Genomic DNA, 18,382 nt, shown 5'->3' with positions numbered 1-18,382 from the left:
GGCTCCAAGAGTGTAATAGGATTTCAAAAGAATTAGCAATAAGGGGATTACAGTGAAAGGAAATACAATTTCATGTTTTATTTTAAAACTAGTATTTATCAAATGCAGTGGAGAAATAAACATTTTGTGCAAATCAAAATGACACAAAATATAGCATGGACATACTTTGCCTAGAGTTTCTATGTTTCAAGCCGTATATCGACTATTATACCAAACACTTTAGTTCAAAGCAATTCATTATGGAACATTATACTAATTGCACGGATGAATAATGCTTTAATTACTCTGAATAGCTGCATTCCAATATTAATTTGTATTTGCCAAAGGAAAAAATGGTGACACCACGTATTTCTACTACTTACTTAAATATGTGATGATTTAAAATAAAGCACTGTTACGTGAGCATGGTTGTATTTGTGTCTCTGTTTTCTTACATCTTCTGGCAAGGCATTTAATCTCTGAGACATGAGTTAATTCACAATAACTCATTATTTCACATTTTCTAATTTTTATCACATTCTGAAGAAGTGAGTCATTTTACTGTCACAGAAAATACGTACAATGTCAACATTTCTCATTCACAACTGAAACAGCCTTGCCTAGAAAGACTTTAGAAAATTACAACTGTGATAATTTTGTAAATTTGAAATAGCGTATTTCAAACTTAAGCAGTGCACATATAAACTTTTCTTTTGCCAAAATACACAAGTGTTTTTGAAATGTAAAAGTACAAAGGCAAAGACTGCTTTTATTTGTATTCCAATTGCAAATAGATTCATTTACTTTCACTTGAGTTAAAAATCACAATTTTAACATTCCCTTTGCTCACAGCCCTGAAAGAGACATGAAATAGATTGTTTTACAAGCAGGTTAGAGTTAAGTTTACTTGCAGTTTATTCCATCAGCTTTCGTGTCCTTCTATATTTAACCCTGGCCCTTACACCATGATTCCCTCCAAATTAACCACATTTCTGTTCAGAAGGTTAATCTCTAATTTGGGGATAAATACAGCCCTTGACTCTCAGAGCGATCAATTATTTTCAACACCAGATTTTAAAAATCAACAAAGTCGCAGTGTAGTTTACTAGGTCACTCCTCTCAAATTTGTTTTTCTGAGTGATAAGCAGCTTACCTTCCGCTTTCAGATTCTGAGATACAAAGTTAAAACGCTACCGAAATCTCCTGGTCCTTTGGGTTGAGGGTCTAATGGAGGCAGAAACTGATAAGCTCATTTTCCTGCCAGAGGCAAATGTCGATTTCAGCCCAGAGGGCCCCGAAGGCCGGCTGGGAGCATCACGTGCTCGGCCCAGCCACTCAGCCCTGCCCAGCCAGCCTGGTCACCTCTTGGCTCCGGAGCCCCGCCGTGCCAGTGTCATTCGCCTCCTACCCCCGGAGCATTCGTGTCCAGAGAAAACCCGGCGTCCCGGAGACAGGACGCCCCACCCTCAGGGGCTGGGCTGCACGGAATTCTGTGACCGGATTTTCCAGCATCAATGGGAGGTGGTGGGTATATAAAATGCCCTGCAGCCTGAAGAGGATGGTAGCAACGGTGCAGACAGCCTTGCTCCGTGTTCCAGCTTGGCTGAAATGACGAAATACAGGCAACCTTCTTCATCCTGGAGCAGTTTCTTCGCAGTAGGTTAGTTTCACCTTCTCTTTTTTCTAGGTGATTGGCTGAAATGACGAAATACAGGCAACCTTCTTCATCCTGGAGCAGTTTCTTTGCAGTAGCTTAGTTTCACCTTCTCTTTTTTCTAGGTGATTGCTCAATTGTAAAAAACATTGCAGCAAACCGGCAATTCAGACAAGGCCCGTAACTGGGCCAAGCAATTCTCAACAGAATGAGAGAGCTGTCTGAACACCCTCCACCCTCGCCTTTCAAATTGTCATTTTAGCCAAGATTAAAAAACAAAACCAAAAAAAGCAAAAACCAATACCACCCATGGGAATGTAAGTTGAGCAATCTTTCTGGTGGTCTGTTTAGCATTTTTCCTACCAAATGCCTTACAAATACACAGTTTCGCCAATTACTCCGGGCCCTACAGCTGTTGGTATCATGTGCTCCAGCAACTTGATGTCCAAGAATTTGTCCTGGGGTGTGGGGAGTGGGGGTGGGGGGAAGAACGGTGTGCAAACCCCTGACTAGGGAAAGTTTGCTGCAATATTATTTATGATCTCAAAGCACTGGAAACAAGTTAAATCTCCAAAAACAGGGGATGTTTTAAATTATAAGACATCTGTGCGTGGAAGAATTAAAACTAATATGGTGGTACACACGGATGTAAAAAGGCATTTGCAGTGGATTAAATGGAAAAAAAATGGAAGCTTCAAAGCATTATGTGCTGAGTGATCCGTCGTTTCTATGTAGGTGTAATATATTTATATCTACACATATACCTTTACGAACACAGAAAACTATTAGGAAATGAATTCACTAAAGTATCAAACATGGTATCTCACTGGTTAGTGGGATTAAGGGTGTTTTAAATGTTTCTTCTTTTAAGCTTAGAGATATTGTCTAATTTTTCCACAGTGAATATGTATTGCTTTTATAGCAAGAAAAAAATTGTTTTCTTAAAAGGACCATATAGACATGATTATGGAATAAACAGTTTTGGCTAATTTTTTAATGCAGATTTCATTACTTGAAGATCCTGAATTCTTAACCACAAAGCCCCAAGGGAACAATTCCTAGCCATCCTAGATTATTCTGCTCATGAAGATCTTTAGGAAAGAAAGTGCCATTCAGGGGCCGTTGTTAATATTTAATCATCTGTATGTCCAGTTTTAATTTCTCTTCCATTTAAACCTACTTCTTTTTATTTTGCTCTGTGTGGAGATAGAAAGCTGGTTATTACCATCCTTCATGAAAAGATTCTTTCAATAGTTACGGAATAATAACCTTTGAGTTTTTTGTTCATTCGAGACAGGGTCTCGCTCTGTCTCCCAGGCTGGAGTGCAGTGGCACGATCATGGCTCACTGCAACCTCAAATTCCTGGGCTCGAGCAATCCTCCTGCCTCAGCCTCCCAAGTAACTGGGACTACAGGCTCTTTCCATTGTCTTCACAGATTTCTCTTTCCTATCCCTTTGAATCTTCTACATTTTTTCTCTTATCTGCCAGTTTTCTACAGATGTCATACAAGGTTTAGAACAGTGGTTCTTAATGGGGTGGTGTTGCTCCCTTTCCCCCAGGGGACATTTTTGGCAGCCACAACTGAAGTGAGAGGAGCCGTGTGCTCCTGGCATTGAGTGGGTAGAGGCCAGGGCTGCTGCTGAACATCCTACAGTGCACAGGACAGCTCCCTCCCCACTCCTACCTCCCAGGACAATGAACATTTCAGCCCAAAATATCAATACAATAGTGCTGAAGTCGAGAAACCCTGGTTTTGAATTACTGATGGAGTATAATTTGATGCCCAAGATGTTCCATTTCCCAGCCATTTTCAAGAGTTCCCCATTGTATGATGTGCTGGAAGCTCTCTTCATTATAAATCCCTTAAAGGTAGTACTCCCGGCATGTGGGACGTGTCATTGCCCACCTCTGTGTGCACCACAAACTACCTCTGAAAAGAGACATCAGGAACTGCTAAGGGTGTTATCTCTAGGGAGGAAAACTGTGTGGCTGGGCACAGAGGTGGATGGGAAATTTTCATAGATTTGGATGCACTGTATATTTTTAAAACAGACATTTTCCCACCACTAAATTGTTAAAACTCACTATTCAATTATTCTATAAATGGTGGGTTTTACAAAACCTAGAGGTGAGGACCCTATTGCCTCTTTGTGTCCAAGCCCCCATATATATATGTGTGTGTTTGTATATATATTATATATTATACATATATATTATATATATAATACATATATATTATATATATATTATACATATATTATATATATAATATATTATACATATATATTATATATATTATATATTATATATATATTATATATTATACATATATATTATATATATATTATATATTATACATATATTATATATATTATATATTATACATATATAATATATATATTATATATTATACATATAATATATTATATATTATACATATATATTATATATTATACATATATAATATATATATTCTATATTATACATATATATTATATATATTCTATATTATACATATATATTATATATATTATATATTATACATATATATTATATTATATATTATACATATATATTATATATTATACATATATAATATATATATTATATATTATACATATATATTATATTATATATTATACATATATAATATATATTATATATTATATATTATACATATATAATATATATTATATATTATACATATATAATATATATTATATATTATACATATATAATATATATATTATATATTATACATATATTATATATTATATATTATATATTATACATATATTATATATTATATATTATATATTATACATATATTATATATATTATATATTATATATATATATTTTTTTTTTTTTTGAGACAGTCTTGCTCTGTCGCCCAGGCTACAGTGGCGCAATCTCAACTCACTACAACCTCTGCCTCTCGGGTTCAAGCGTTTCTTGTGCCTCAGTCTCCTGAGTAGGTGGGATTACAGGCGCCCACCACCACACCTGGCTAATTTTTGTATTTTTAGTAGAGATGGGGTTTCACTGTGCTGCCCAGGATGGTCTCAAACTCCTGATCTCAACTGATCCGCCCGCCTCAGCACATGCACCCTGTAGAGAGTGCCTCCCTCTGCAGCATGTCATCTGATTCTCGCAGCAGCTGGTTAACAGGAGTAGGGCAGATCTACTGCTGTGCACCCATTTTGCAGACAGGCTCAGAGACAGCCCTGACATCAGCCTCCTGTTCTGATGGAGGCTGGAGCACCCTGGGGTCAAGCTAGGTCTTCTCTGGCCGGGACCCCAGCTTCTTCCCCAGGCGCCTCTGACCATCCCCTCCACCCTTCTTGGAGCCACAGCTTCCTGGGACCCTCTGGACAGCACTCACCAGCTTAGACCCGAATTATTTACTCGCATTAACCCCTGAGCTCCTGAGCTCCTGGAAGGACAGAGGGGAGCTGCACTTACCTGTTCTTTGAAAGCCCAGCATATAGCACTGTCTCTGGGATACAGTGTTTGTTACACCAGAACTAAAATTTTCCCAAATGTTCTCAGCCAACAGCTTTAATCATACACCATCTTGAAGTATTACATGGCTGTATTGCAGTATTACTGCCTGTGCTATTTTGCCAAGCTTCTGCAAGCCCCACTTTTCCCTTCTGTAAAACAAGGAGAAGGAGGAAGAGTAATAGTATCCACCACTTGTAGCTGAGTGAGAGTTAAGTGAGAGATCTGGAAAGATCTCTCACAATATAGCACAATCTAAAGATCTCTCACAATAAGGCACAAGCAGTGCCTTATTATTAGAACTTGAGACACAAGAAAAGATGTGCGCCCCTAAATACAGTGATCAAGACACCCTCTTGTATTTTGAACCAAGTGAAAAAAGTCAATAAAGACCCTAAAACCGAAACACACACACACAGAAACTATGTATAATGCTCCCCGTGGCCCAATTTATTTGCACCCACATAAACCTCCCCTTCAGATACCTCCTGGCCAAGTAACCCCTCGCTGATTGGAATTGACTATGCTCCCTTGTCCAACACTGAAGGGGAGTGAAACAAACCACAACAGCCTGTCTTTATTTAAAATGTTCATATCTTGTACATTGTAATTTTCTGCACTAATTTTGATTTTATAAATTATACATATACATATATATGTACGTATATATGTGTGTGTGTGTGTATATATATATATATATATATTTTTTTTTTTTTTTTTTTTGAGATGGAGTTTTGCTCTTGTCGCCCAGGCTGGAGTGCAGTGGCATGATCTTGCCTCACTGCAACCTCCATCTCCCAGGTTCAAACAATTCTCCTGCCTCAGCCTCCTGAGTAGCTGGGATTACAGGTGCCTACCACCACACCTGGCTAATTTTTGTATTTTTAGTAGAGACGGGGTTTTGCCATGTTGGCCAGGCTGGTCTCAAACTCCTGACCTCAGGTGATTCACCCACCTCGGCCTCCCAAAGTGGTGGGATTACAGGCGTGAGTCACTGCGCCTGGCCAGTATATTATCTTGATTACTGATTCTTTGTGGTGCCCTCTTACATTTTGCACCCAAGGTAAGTGCCTCCCTCACCTCCTCCAAATTCCAGCCCTGAGTATCTGGTAAATTATTCTATAAATGGGGGATCTTATAAAACCTGGAGGTGAAGACCCTATTTCATCTATCTTTGTATCCTGAACTCCCTTACACCTGAATACACCGTCTCCAATGAATGAATGAATGAGTCACTTCCATACCTAGCTGGGGGCTATGCACATGGCCAGCATCCTAAAAGATTTGGGGAATAAGTAAGTGACATGGAATATAAGAATATGCAATCCAGCCTTTTCTAGGCATTCTGGGCTGTGTTCACAGATCTCAGCAGACATCCAAAAGCTGCAAACTCAGACCCCATTGCCCTGACATCTATCCAAAGTGACGGCCTTGACTGACGTGACAAACAACAGCTTTGAAATCCCTCTGCTTTTGCAGTGGAGTGGAGTTGTTGTCAAGGACATTGTCTGTGCTAGGAAGCCTGAGAAAAGAGCCCGTGTAGCTCTAAGGGCTAAGAGAAGTGTTGCCATCCCTTAAAAAACCATATGGTGCTTTTCCTCTCTGACGATAAGAACTGTGGAGCTGCCACTGTCTCCTTTTTCTCTGTGAGTGCCAGGAGACTCAGATGTTGCCAAGGCAATTCAGTAGGCCTGTCTCCTCCAGTAGGCATATGCACAGTGGCATGTCAGTCAACGTTAAATAACCCAGCTCTCCAAGCGCGGGGCATGGGGAGGGAGCCTTGATTTGTAGCTTGTGCTGATTCTCATGGTGTAAATCCTCCTGCCATGGCTTGCTTCGAACTACTGAATGGGGAGCTGGAAACTGATGCACGACAGTCACCACGCACAGACAGAAGTCAGTTATCTTATTGCGCCTGGACAGTGAACAGCTTTTCTCATCCAGGACCTGGCCTCTGAGAAAAGCTGCTCCTTGTCCAGGTGCCTTGGGTTGGAAATGGGATTTTTCTAGAATTGCACTGCTCTACTATGGTAGCCACTAGCCACGGTTGCTGTTTACATGAAAATGAATTTAACTTAAAAGTTCAAATTCAGTCCCTCAGTCACACTAGCCACATGTCAGATGCTCAAGAGCTACATGTGGCTTGTCACTACGGTATTTTAGTGCAGATATAAAACAATTCCATCATCGCAGATAATTCTATTGGACGATACAGTAAAGTATTTCTTTTAGACGAATTCCATTGCAATAAAACAATTTGTGTTTATTACTCATGGGATTCTGCCTGTAATTGCAGGTAGAAACAGCAATCTGGCCAGAGCGTCTGTTAGTGGGAATGATGGAAAGGCACAGATTCCAGAAGGCCGTGTGCCTCTAGCCACAGGTCTCAGACAAGATGCTTCCAAATGCCACTGAATGTGCAGCCTCTGCCTTTGGACTTCACCAGGAGCTTGGAAATCTTCTAAGAGGGGAGCGTCTGAGCACATGTTCCAAAGCAAAAGTTGAGATGCATGCCAGAGTACATACATACTGAATACAGGAACCGGCCCTTCAAAGCTCAGTGCTTCTAGGGTGGGCTGGAGCATGACCTCCCCAAAGATGTTCACCCCCTTATTCCCAGGACCTGTGAAGATGTTGCCTTACGTGACAAAAGAGATTTTGCAGATGTGATTAGATTAGGGATTCTAAGATCGTGGGGAGATGATCCTGGGTGGCCCCGGTGGGCCCAGTGTCGTCACAAGGGTCCTTATAAAAGGGAGGCAGGAGGGTCAGAGTCAGAGAAGATTGGCAATGGAAGCAGAGATCAGAGAGGGAGATTTGAAGCTGCTACACTGCTGGCCTTGAAGATGGAGGATAGGGCCATAAGCGAACAAATGCAAGTGGCCTCTAGAAGCTGGAAGAGGCCGGGAAACACAATCTCTCCACTAGCCTGTGGAAGGAACACAGCCCTGCTGGTGCTTGATTTTAGCCCATTCACACCCAGTTTAGACTTCTACCCTCCAGAAAAGGAAAAGGATGAATACGTGTTGTTTTAAGCCACTAAGTACAGTAGCCATTGGAAACGAACAGAGCCTTGGCTCGTTGATTCATCCGATCCTATTTACGGAGCCTTCCGTCTGCACCAGGTGGAATGCAAGACCCGAGGGTCAGCCACGCTCTGGAGGGACTGTGTCCCTCTGCTGAGTCCCTCTTACGGTCCATGGGGAAGACAGTCATGAAACAGGTCTTCCCAATTAAGAGTGGGGAATCCCTAATGAGAGAAGTGTTGAGTGATGTGGAAAAATACTGCTAGGGGCTGAATTATGTACCCCCAAATTCATCTGTTGAAGTCTCAACTCCCCAGTACCTCAGAATGTGACTATATTTGGAGGTAAGTTCTTTAAAGAAGTGGTCATGTTTTAACATCAGGCCGCTAGGGTGGGGCCCTAGTCCCATCCGACTGGTGTCCCTATGAAAAAAAAAGGAGACCCCAAGGTCATGCATGCAGACTGATGACCACGCGAGGAGGCGGCAAGCTGAGGGGAGAGGCCTCGGGAAACCAGCCTGCCAGTGCCTTCATCTTGAACTTCCAGCCTCCAGACAGTGAGAAAATCAATGTCTGTTGTTGAAGCCACCCAGTCTGTGGGACTTGGTTATGGCAGCCCTAGCGAACCCATACACGTACATAAAGCAGAGGGGCCAAATTTCTTCAGGGATGGAGACCACTTCCGGCCTCCTTGAGGAAGTCATGGTTAAGCTATCCAAGGACAAGTGGGAGTTAGCTCAAGTTGGAGACCGTAGAAGAGTGGACCAGAGAGAAGACAGGGAATGCCCATAGGTAGCCAGGCGGGAAAGGCCTTCTTTCTGCTACAGCAACTTCAACAAGTAAAATTTGGCCACAGTAGCATTGCTAAAAGTTATTTTTGACTTTTGTTTGTTTGTTTGTTTTTGAGACAGAGTTTCACTCTGTTGCCTGAGCTGGAGTGCAGTGGCGTGATTTCAGCTCACTGCAACCTCCACCTCCAGGGTTCAAGTGATTCTCCTGCCTCAGCCTCCCAGGCAGCTGGGATTACAGGCGCCCGCCACCACGCCCGCCTACATTTTTGTATTTTAATAGAGACAGGGTTTGACCATGTTGGTCAGGCTGGTCTCAAACTCCTGACCTAAGGTGATCCACCTGCCTTGGCCTTCCAAACTGCTGGGATTACAGGTGTGAGCCACCATTCCCAGGCTAAAAGGTTGTTTGTTTTGAGACATCCAGAGTAATGAGTGTCTTTTGTATGCGAATGAGATGATGGTAGCTGGGGGCCCTAGGTAGCCTCAGGATAGGGGCTGGTCACCAGTCACCAGAAAGACCAAGGCAAGATAACAGATTTGGGACTTTTAGCCCCACCTCCTTGACCTCTGGGGAGGGGAGAAGGGGCTGAAGCTTGAGTTTACCACCAGTCAATGATGTAATCAATCATGCCTATGTAATGGAGCCTCCATAAAAACCAAACACCGCATGTTCTCACTCATAGGTGGGAACTGAACAATGAGAACACATGGACACAGGAAGGGGAACATCACACACCGGGGCCTGTCGTGGGGTGGGGGGAGGGGAGGGATAGCATTAGGAGAGATACCTAATGTAAATGACGAGTTAACCGGTGCAGCACACAAACACGGCACACGTATACATATGTAACAAACCTGCACGTTGTGCACATGTACCCTAGAACTTAAAGTATAATAAAAAAAAAAATTCAGTAACAAACAAAAAAAACCCACAAAAGCACAGGGTTTTCCATGGGCTTCCAGATAGCTGAATACACAGAGGTTCCTGGAGGGTGGTGCCTAGGGAAGGGCATGGAAGCTCCGTGCCTTTCCTTCCATACCTTCCACATCGCTTCCATCAGGCTGTACATCTGTATCTTTGGTAATATCCTTTATAACAAATGGGTAAACATGTTTCCCTGAGTTGTGGGACCACTCTAGCATGTCAGTGAACTTGAGGAGGGGGTCATGGGAACCCCCAATGTATAGCCAGTCGGTCAGAACCACAAGCCACAACCTGTGTTTTTCGTTTTTGTTTTTTGAGACAGATTCTCACTGTGTTGCCCAGGCTGGAGTACAATGGTGCAATCTTGGCTCACTGCAACCTCCACCTACTGGGTTCAAGTGATTCTTCTGCCTCAGCCTCCCAAGTAGCTGGGACTGCAGGCGCATGCCACCACGCCCAGCTAATTTTTGTATTTTTAGTAGAGATGGGGTTTCACTGTGTTGGCCAGGCTGGTCTCGAACTCCTGACCTCGTGATCTGCCCACCTTGGCCTCCCAAAGTGCTGGGATTACAGGCGTGAGCCACCGCCCCGGCCACTTTTTTTCTTCAAGACAGGGTCTCACTCTGTCACCCAGGCTGGAGTGCAATGGCATGAACACGGCTCACTGCAGCCTTGACCTCTGGGGCTCAAGCAATTCTCCCACGTCAGCCTCCTGTGTAGCTGGGACCACAGACAGATGCCACCATGCCCAGCTAACTTTTTGTATTTTTTTTTGTAGAAACGGGGTCTCGCTATGTTGCCCATGCTGGTCTTGAACTCCTGGGCTCAAGCGGTCCTCCCAGCTTAGCTTCTCAAAATGCTGGGATACAGGCATGAGACACCGCACTCAGCCTCAACATCTTATTTAATGGGGAAACACTAGTTTTTCCACCAAAGTCTGAAAAAAGGTAAATAGCCTTGCATGTATGTGTATTTATCTTATTGTTATTTTGTCTTTATGCAGACAAAGACAGAAAACAAAATAGACAAAAACTCATGAAGAAATATCCAACATACATATGAGTAAAACTATAAAGCATTCCTGAAAGGCACAAAATTAGTCTTGGACAAATGGAAATACACTCTTGGATAAGAGGATTCAACATCATAAAGATTGCAGTTCTCCCAAATTTGTAAGTTTAATGCAATTCCAGTAGATTCCATAATTTTTTTCCCTGGAGCTAGACAAGATAATTATAAAATTCATTTGAAAGAACAAATAAGCAAGAATATCCAGGAAAGCCCTGAGAAAGAAGAAAGGAAGGAGGGCTAGCCCTGATATTAAAACTTACCAACAAGCCTCTATAATTAAAGCAGCTTTGCTCATAAGCACAAATTTTGATTGTGCTGAAGATGTTTTCTCACCTCTGCAATTGGCAAAGACTCACAAATGTGACACCATTCTATTGCTGAGGTTGCGAGGGAACTGTCTCATACATTGCTGGTGAGAATACAAAATGGCAAAGTCCCTGTGAGAAAAATGCAGCGACACCCAGCAACATGCCACATGCATTACCGTTGACCCAGAGATCCCACTTCTTGGGATGTATCTCACGAAAACCCCGGCAAAGGCCGGGCAGGGTGGCTCACACCTGAAATCCCAACACTTTGGGAGATTGAGGCAGGCGGATAGCTTGAGACCAGGAGTTGGAGACCAGCATGGGCAACATGGCAATACCGTTTCTATCAATAAAATAAAAAAAAGAAACCCTGGCAAAAATGTGAAAAGATGTCTGCAGGAGACTTTCATTGTTGAATTATCATTTTTTGAGACGGAGTCTCGCTCTGTCGCCCAGGCTGGAGTGCAATGGCACGATCTCGGCTCACTGCCACCTCCGCCTCCCAGGTTCAAGTGATTCTCCTGCCTCAGCCTCCTGAGCAGCTGGGATTGCAGGTGCACGACACCATGCCCAGTTAATTTTTGTATTTTTAGTAGAGATGGGGTTTTACCATGTAGGTCAGGCTGGTCTCAAACTCCTGATCTCATGATCTGCCTGCCTGGGCCTCCCAAAGTGCTGGGATTACAGGCATGAGCCACCGCGCCCAGCCTGTTGAATTATTTTTAATAGTATGACTAGAAACAACCAGAAGATGGTTGAATAAACAATGGTACATCCACTAATGTTGTGTGCAAAGGTAAAATGAAAAGAACACTTATACGTACCACTTTGGGGGATATGGGGATGGGGTGATGAATGTATTTTGCTTGTGGGTTGGATGTGAATTTGGAGGGGGGGTGCAGAGGACAGATCATAGTGGATTGAATGGTGGCCCTAAAGATGTGTCTACCTGGAACTTGGGAACGTGACCTTATTTGCAAAGAGTCTTTGCGGAGGTAATTAAAGACCTGGAGATGAGATCATCCTGGATTAACCGGGTAGGCCCTAAATCCAATGGCAGATGTTCTTGTAATAGAGAGAAGACAGGGAGAAACACAGAGGGAACGGTGATGTCACGATGGGGCCAAGACTGGAGTCATGTTTCTTGCACAAGCCAAGGATTGTCAGCAGCAGCAAGAGCCGGAAGAGGCAGGAAGGATCCTCCCCTAGGGCCTCTGAAGAGAGTGTAACCCTGGTGACACCTTGATTTAGCACTTTTGGCCTTGAGAACCGTGAAATAAATTTTTGTTAAGCTACCAAGCTTGTGGTAAATTGTTATAGCAGCCAATACAGATTTTGGTGGTCTCTGGGATATATCTATTTTTCTTTTTTTTAAAGAAAGGCAGTCTCACTACATTGCCCAGGCTACTCTTGAACTGCTGGTGTCAAAGGATCCTCCCACCTCAGCCTCCCAAGTAGCTGGGACTACAGGTGTGCACCACCACCACTGGCTGGGATATACTTTTAAGTGAAAAAAGCCAGGTGAAGAAAAGTATGTTTTTATGCTACCATTTGCCCAAGGAGAGAAAAATACAAATATAGATGTGTTCATATTTGTGTAGTCATGTGTATATGTACATGTGTGTATATGCACACATGTATATATTTGTATGTACACACTTACATATTTATATACCTGCTTATATTTTAAAATAACAATGCAAGGAAAAACAGTAATCTCTTTTCAATGGTTACTTGTAAGGAGAGGGGAAAAAATAGGGTAGAGGCAAGAATAAAAATCTGACTCTGCAGGGCGTGGTGGCTCACGCCTGTAATCCCAGCACTTTGGGAGGCCAAGGCAGGCAGATCACGTGAGGTCGAGAGTTCGAGACCAGCCTGGCCAACATGGTGAAACTCTGTCTCTACTAAAAACACAAAAATTACCTGAGCATGGTGGCACACACCTGTAATCCCATCTACTCCAGAGGCTGAGGCAGGAGAATCACTTGAACTCAGGAGGCGGAGGCTGCAGTGAGTCGAGATCGCGCCACTGCATTGCAGGCTGGGCAACAGAGCAAGACTCCATCTCAAAAAAAAGCCAGACATAACTACAATGAGATACCACTTGGCATCCACTAAGACAGCTATAAGCAAAAGGACATAACAAGTGTTGGCCAGGATGTGGAGCAACTGCTGGCAGGAATGGGAAATGGTGCAGCTGCTTTGGAAACAGTCTGGCAAGTCCTCAAAGAGTTAAATATGGAGTTACCATGTAACCCAGTGATTCCACTTTTAGGTATAGACCTAAGAGAAATGAAAACATATATCCACAGAAAAGTTTAAATGTAAAGTCCATAGCAGCATTATCCATAATGGCCAAAAAGTGGAAGCAAAGTGTCCATCAACTGATAAATGAAGAAAATGTGGCCTGTCCATGCAATGGAAGATGATTCAGCCATAAAAAAGAATGAAGTCTCAACACACACTACAACACGGATGAACCTTGAAAGCATTATGCTAAGTGAATGAACCCAGACACAAAGGCCACATATTATAGTTATTGATATGAAATGTTCAGAACGGGCAAATGTGTAGAGACAGAGAGATCAGTGGTTGCTGGGGTCTCAGAGGATTGGGGAGCAACTGCTAATGAGTTTGAAGGCTTTTTTGGGGGGTGATGAAAACGTTCTAAAAACTGTGATATTTGCACAACTCTGAATATACTAAAACCACTGAATTATACATATTAAATGGGTGAATTGTATGGCATGTGAATTATATATCAAGAAAAGCTATTACCAAAAAAGAAAAACACAGACAAAAAAAATCCCAATAAGTGGATCATGTTTAGATTCTGTTCGAAGAGTTAAAGAAAGAATGACATGAGATAACTGGAAGAGAAAACCTTGGATATTTAGTAACAGTAAGGAATTATTAAATGCTAAGATGTGATAAGGTTATTATGTTTTTCTCTTTTAGCAATACATATTGAAATATTTAAAGATGAAACGATAAGCTGTATAGGCTTTGCTTCAAATTCTAAGAGGAGGTAGGCTGGAAGGTAAAGGAGAGGGCAGCCGTGAACGATCGTGTTGAAGCTGGGTGAGAGCTGCGTTCAGCTTACTATTTTCTCTGATTTTACACCTCCATTTTTATGCTTAAAAAACACACATTTTTATATATTTAGCCTTCCATAATTAAACATTCTTTTTCCATAAAACCACACATTTCCACTCTGTTCTTAAGGCAGGTTAGTTTAATTTTATAGAAGAAATATTTTTCAAACAGTACAAATGACACAATTAGAGAGAAAACAGTGACAAAAAAACAAAGAGATGAATACTGATTATAACTTATTCCCACAACAGAAGGCTACTTATTTCTACAATTATCAATCAAAGCCTGACAATTCAGTGATTAGATGAAGTGAAAGCCAAATTCCCTTTTACATGTGGTACTATTTCAAAAGAACCCTGGCGGCAGGATCCTGATGGTTTTGAGACCAGAACTGCTTCTAAAACCTGGCAGCATTTTTTGGTTTGTTTTTTGTTTTTATCGCGAGGCCTGGTAGATGGACAGATTGAAACATAGATGGAAACACCTAGGACTTCACTTTTCTGGCATGTGGGGTGTTTGCTGGGGTTGGCGTGGCAGTCTGAAGTAGTCAGAAGCTCCAACACCACGTCATGAATGACAAGCAACAAAGGGCACTTGTTGTCCTTCTGCCTGCTCGGGCCACCTCCAGTGCCTGCATCTGTGTCTGCAGAGAACTGTCCGGCTCTCTGGCCTTCCTTTGTCTTTTCTTTCCTTGTCATGGCTGCATTAAGCTGCAAAAGCGGACACAGGCAGGGAGGCAGGGGGAGGTTCAAAGGAAAGGTGGCAAACACGAGGGCTCCTTGGACTGATACGGAAGCAGGCGCTGCATCTGTTTCTTGCGGGCTATCAGTGAGATTCTATTTTTAAAAAACCCAGCCAGGCATGGAGGCTTGCCAGTCCAAGATCAGCCTGGGCAACCAAGCAAGACCTTGACTCTAAGGAAAACATCAAAATAGGCTCATGCCTACAATCTCAGAACTTTGGGAGGCTGAGGCAGGAGGCTCACTTGAGCCCAGGAGGTTGAGGCTGCAGTGAGCTATGATCACGTCACCGCACTCCAGCCTGGGCAACAAAGCAAGACCCTGTCTCAAAAACAAAACGAAACGAAACAAAACAAAAAAACAAAAAACAAAAAACCCCTTTGGGTGTCGGCAGGCTGGGCAGTGAAATTTATTTGAAAACATTTGTCTAGGGCTTCCTGCACTGACACAGTGGGTTTCCCCACATTACTACTTAATAGGGCTTGGCAGAAAAGTAGCCTCAATCCCTCCCATTTAGAGAGATCCTTGTGGGGCACAGGCTGGGTGTCCTGGGGCCGAGGTGGAAATGAGCTGCTCCCCTGAACAGCCTAGGGTCCGGCAGTGTGGATGGTTGTTTGCTGCCCTTCAAAGTTTCAACAGCTGGGGCCTGGAGACAGGGCCTGCCCAGCAGCGCTGGGAAGGACCCAAGGTGCTCCGTGTCTCCCCACCTCTGTTGTGGGCACATATAAAAAGGAATTGGCCAAAAAGAAAAAAAAAAAAAAGGCAAAACATGCAAGGCTAGAGGCAGAAATACATAGCAAGAGACAAGAACTGTGAAAAGCATCAGGATTTCAGTCTTACCACCACTGACGAATTCCACTGTCTGTGATAGGTCGCGTGTCAATGAAATGCTTTTACAAAATCCACTTTTAATAAATGTAAAAAGGAAAGCAGGTTATACAAGGGGGGAAGCTACAGACTGATGAGAAGAGAGAGGCCTGATTCAAAGGGATGTCTCCAAGGGAAGGGAAGAAAGGTCCAGGAGGAAGAGTTCCGAGTTCTGGTTCCTCTGACATTTCCTGTGGCCCACCCCATTGATTCAAATCGAGGCCTCATCGAGAAGAGTGCATTTCATCCACAATAAATATGTATTAGGCAAAATATTTATATCATTTGGCATTTCAAAGAATAATGGCATACTTTGATTACATTAAAAAATGTTTTTCCTCACAAGTTAGTTCTAAGATTTCTTGAGGAATAGTGGGACGACTCCAGTACAGGGAGCCTCCTGACTCAAACCTGATCCTCTCCTCTGGACGACTCGCTGGGTAGTTCTAGTTTACCCGTATGTCCTTCCCTCCCCCAAACAAGCACCTTCAAAGGTGATGGTGTGTATGTCCTAACTGCTATATTCACCCACGGAGTCAACGAGCGTGGGCGTTCCTACTTCCTCGTTCCCTTTCACTTTCCTTCGTTGACACAGTGGCGTGGCAGGAGTTCCTCCGCCACCCTCCTGGTCTGTTACAGTCGGACAGGGCGGGGTGGGGGGAGGCGGGCAGCATGGACAGCCACCACGGACAGTCAGGCTGAAGCCCCACAGACAGCCACCACAAGCAAGCAGGCTGAAGCCCCGTACACCAGAGGCTCTGGCGCCTGCTTCAGACTCACGCTGAGCACAGAAAGATGCTTCCGAAGACAACACAGAAATGAGCGGTTGGCGTGCAGCCCACACCGGAGACTGACCTCTGCAACACACACATGCTTCCGAGTCACGATTGAATCACTGCAGGGGACATTTTAACATGACATCAAGGGAGTGAATGTGTACGATATACATGGTAAATGCACATATGATACGGTGACAAATTTAGCACATAGTGTTCGCATTTCAGGTGTCAAAAACAAAACCAGCCCCAAGTTCCGTTCTACTGCATGAAAAGTACTAAAGAACGAAATTTCAGTCTTAAAATACATCTTAAAGTCAGTATTTTCCTTCAAGGAAAAAAAAAGTACTATAAATAAATTACAATACAGTGAATTTGCCTGAACTCACTTCGTTTCTGTCTTCCAGCCTTTAAGTCAAATAAAACAGCATAAAAACTGTACATTCTTAACATGATAATTGATCTTTTATAAAATAACCTGTCTTCAGAGATGTCGATTTCACAACAAGGAAAAACCAAGCCCTGTTGCCGTCACTATTATAAAATATATATGTATAGATATACGTGTTTTTTTTTTTTTTTTTACAAAATGTGTATATTAATAGCTTTGCACAAATATTTTAAAGACAAATTCAGCTAGTCTAAGAACTTCATGAAAATAAAACAGGCGGATAAATACTTCATGTGCACAACGCACTCCATCAGACGTCGTCGGCTGGGAGAGGAGGTATGTTGACCCTTGGCCTTGTGAAGAATGCTATCTTCTCCCTGGGACCGGAGAGGATTACAGGTCAGAAGCTGATATGAAGACACGGAAAGCTGGTGGCTCTCATATCAATCATGGCTTTTCTTATTCATACAACAAACTGAATTTAAGTCCCCAACAACACATGTGCTTGTATAGAGTCTCCAAATGTGAATTATGAAGAACCGTAAGGGCAGGGGTTTCTTCATCTCCAGTGCCTAGAATAGTGCCTGGTGTATATTAGGTGCTCAGGAAACACCTGTCGTATTAACGAATGAATGAAAAAGTGAAAACTATGTGAATATTAAATGTATACAAAAATTAGGGCTAAAAGACACATTTTATTCGCCCTTAACAAGGAAGGACACACTGACACATAGGCTATGACATGGATGAACCTCGAAAACCCTCGGCTGCGGGAAAGAAGCCAGATGCAAAAGTCCATGTAAGATATGATCCCATTCCTATGAAACAGGCAGAAAGGCACATCCCCAGAGACAGAGCTAGGGGAGGGAGAATGGGGAGTGACTGCTTAATGGGTATAGGGTTTACTTTTGGGGTGGTAAAAATGTTCTGAAACTAGACAGAGGGGGTGGTTGTGCAACATTGTGAATGCGCCAAAGGCTGAACTGTTCACTTTAAAATGAGTCATTTTATGTTATGTGAATTTCAACTTAATTTTTTCACAGACACAAAAGAATATTGATACATCTGTAAAAATCCCCTCAGCAAAAACAAAAACAGACAAAACCAATCTATACTATTAGAATTCAAGGTGGTGGTTACTCTAGTGTGGGATCTGGGGGCACTGATAATGATCGATTCTTAAGACGAGTTTGTAACAATTCACTGGACCACGTGTGTAGGATATGCAGCTTTCCTGCAGATACATTTTGCCTT

At 42.6% G+C, this 18,382-nt stretch overlaps 2 protein-coding genes and 1 long non-coding RNA gene across 5 annotated transcripts in view; 1 reads left to right on the top strand and 2 right to left on the bottom strand.

Moving 5' to 3' along the window:
- Positions 1-1,425, bottom strand: part of CLCN4 (chloride voltage-gated channel 4) — a 78,938-nt gene extending 77,513 nt beyond the window's left edge. Inside the window, exon 1 of the mRNA XM_024240934.3 lies at positions 1,133-1,425. The gene's annotated coding sequence lies outside the window, so the exon portion shown is untranslated. The remainder of the gene's footprint in view (positions 1-1,132) is intronic.
- Positions 1,426-1,553: 128 nt separating this feature from the next.
- LOC129052886 (uncharacterized) lies at positions 1,554-17,318 on the top strand. Its single transcript, XR_008518011.2, has 3 exons — positions 1,554-1,639; positions 7,435-8,508; positions 10,883-17,318. It is a non-coding gene; the product is annotated as an uncharacterized LOC129052886 (long non-coding RNA).
- Positions 14,476-18,382, bottom strand: part of WWC3 (WWC family member 3) — a 128,202-nt gene continuing 124,295 nt past the window's right edge. The window contains exons 23-24 of one of the 3 annotated variants that reach the window (XM_024240838.3): positions 17,417-17,505; positions 14,476-16,856 (exon numbers count right to left, since the gene is read on the bottom strand). In XM_024240838.3, coding sequence (XP_024096606.2) covers positions 17,439-17,505 — 67 coding nt within the window. In that variant the 3' untranslated portion in view covers positions 14,476-16,856; positions 17,417-17,438. Of the gene's footprint in view, positions 17,506-18,382 lie in introns of all 3 variants that reach the window. The other 2 variants (XM_024240839.3, XM_024240837.3) reach the window with 2 other exon arrangements.

This window comes from Pongo abelii, chromosome X, assembly GCF_028885655.2.
Source record: "Pongo abelii isolate AG06213 chromosome X, NHGRI_mPonAbe1-v2.0_pri, whole genome shotgun sequence".
Classification (NCBI taxonomy): Eukaryota; Metazoa; Chordata; class Mammalia; order Primates; family Hominidae; genus Pongo; species Pongo abelii.
The sequence above is the reverse complement of the archived record's forward strand: the minus strand, read 5'-3'. Positions and strand labels throughout refer to the sequence as shown.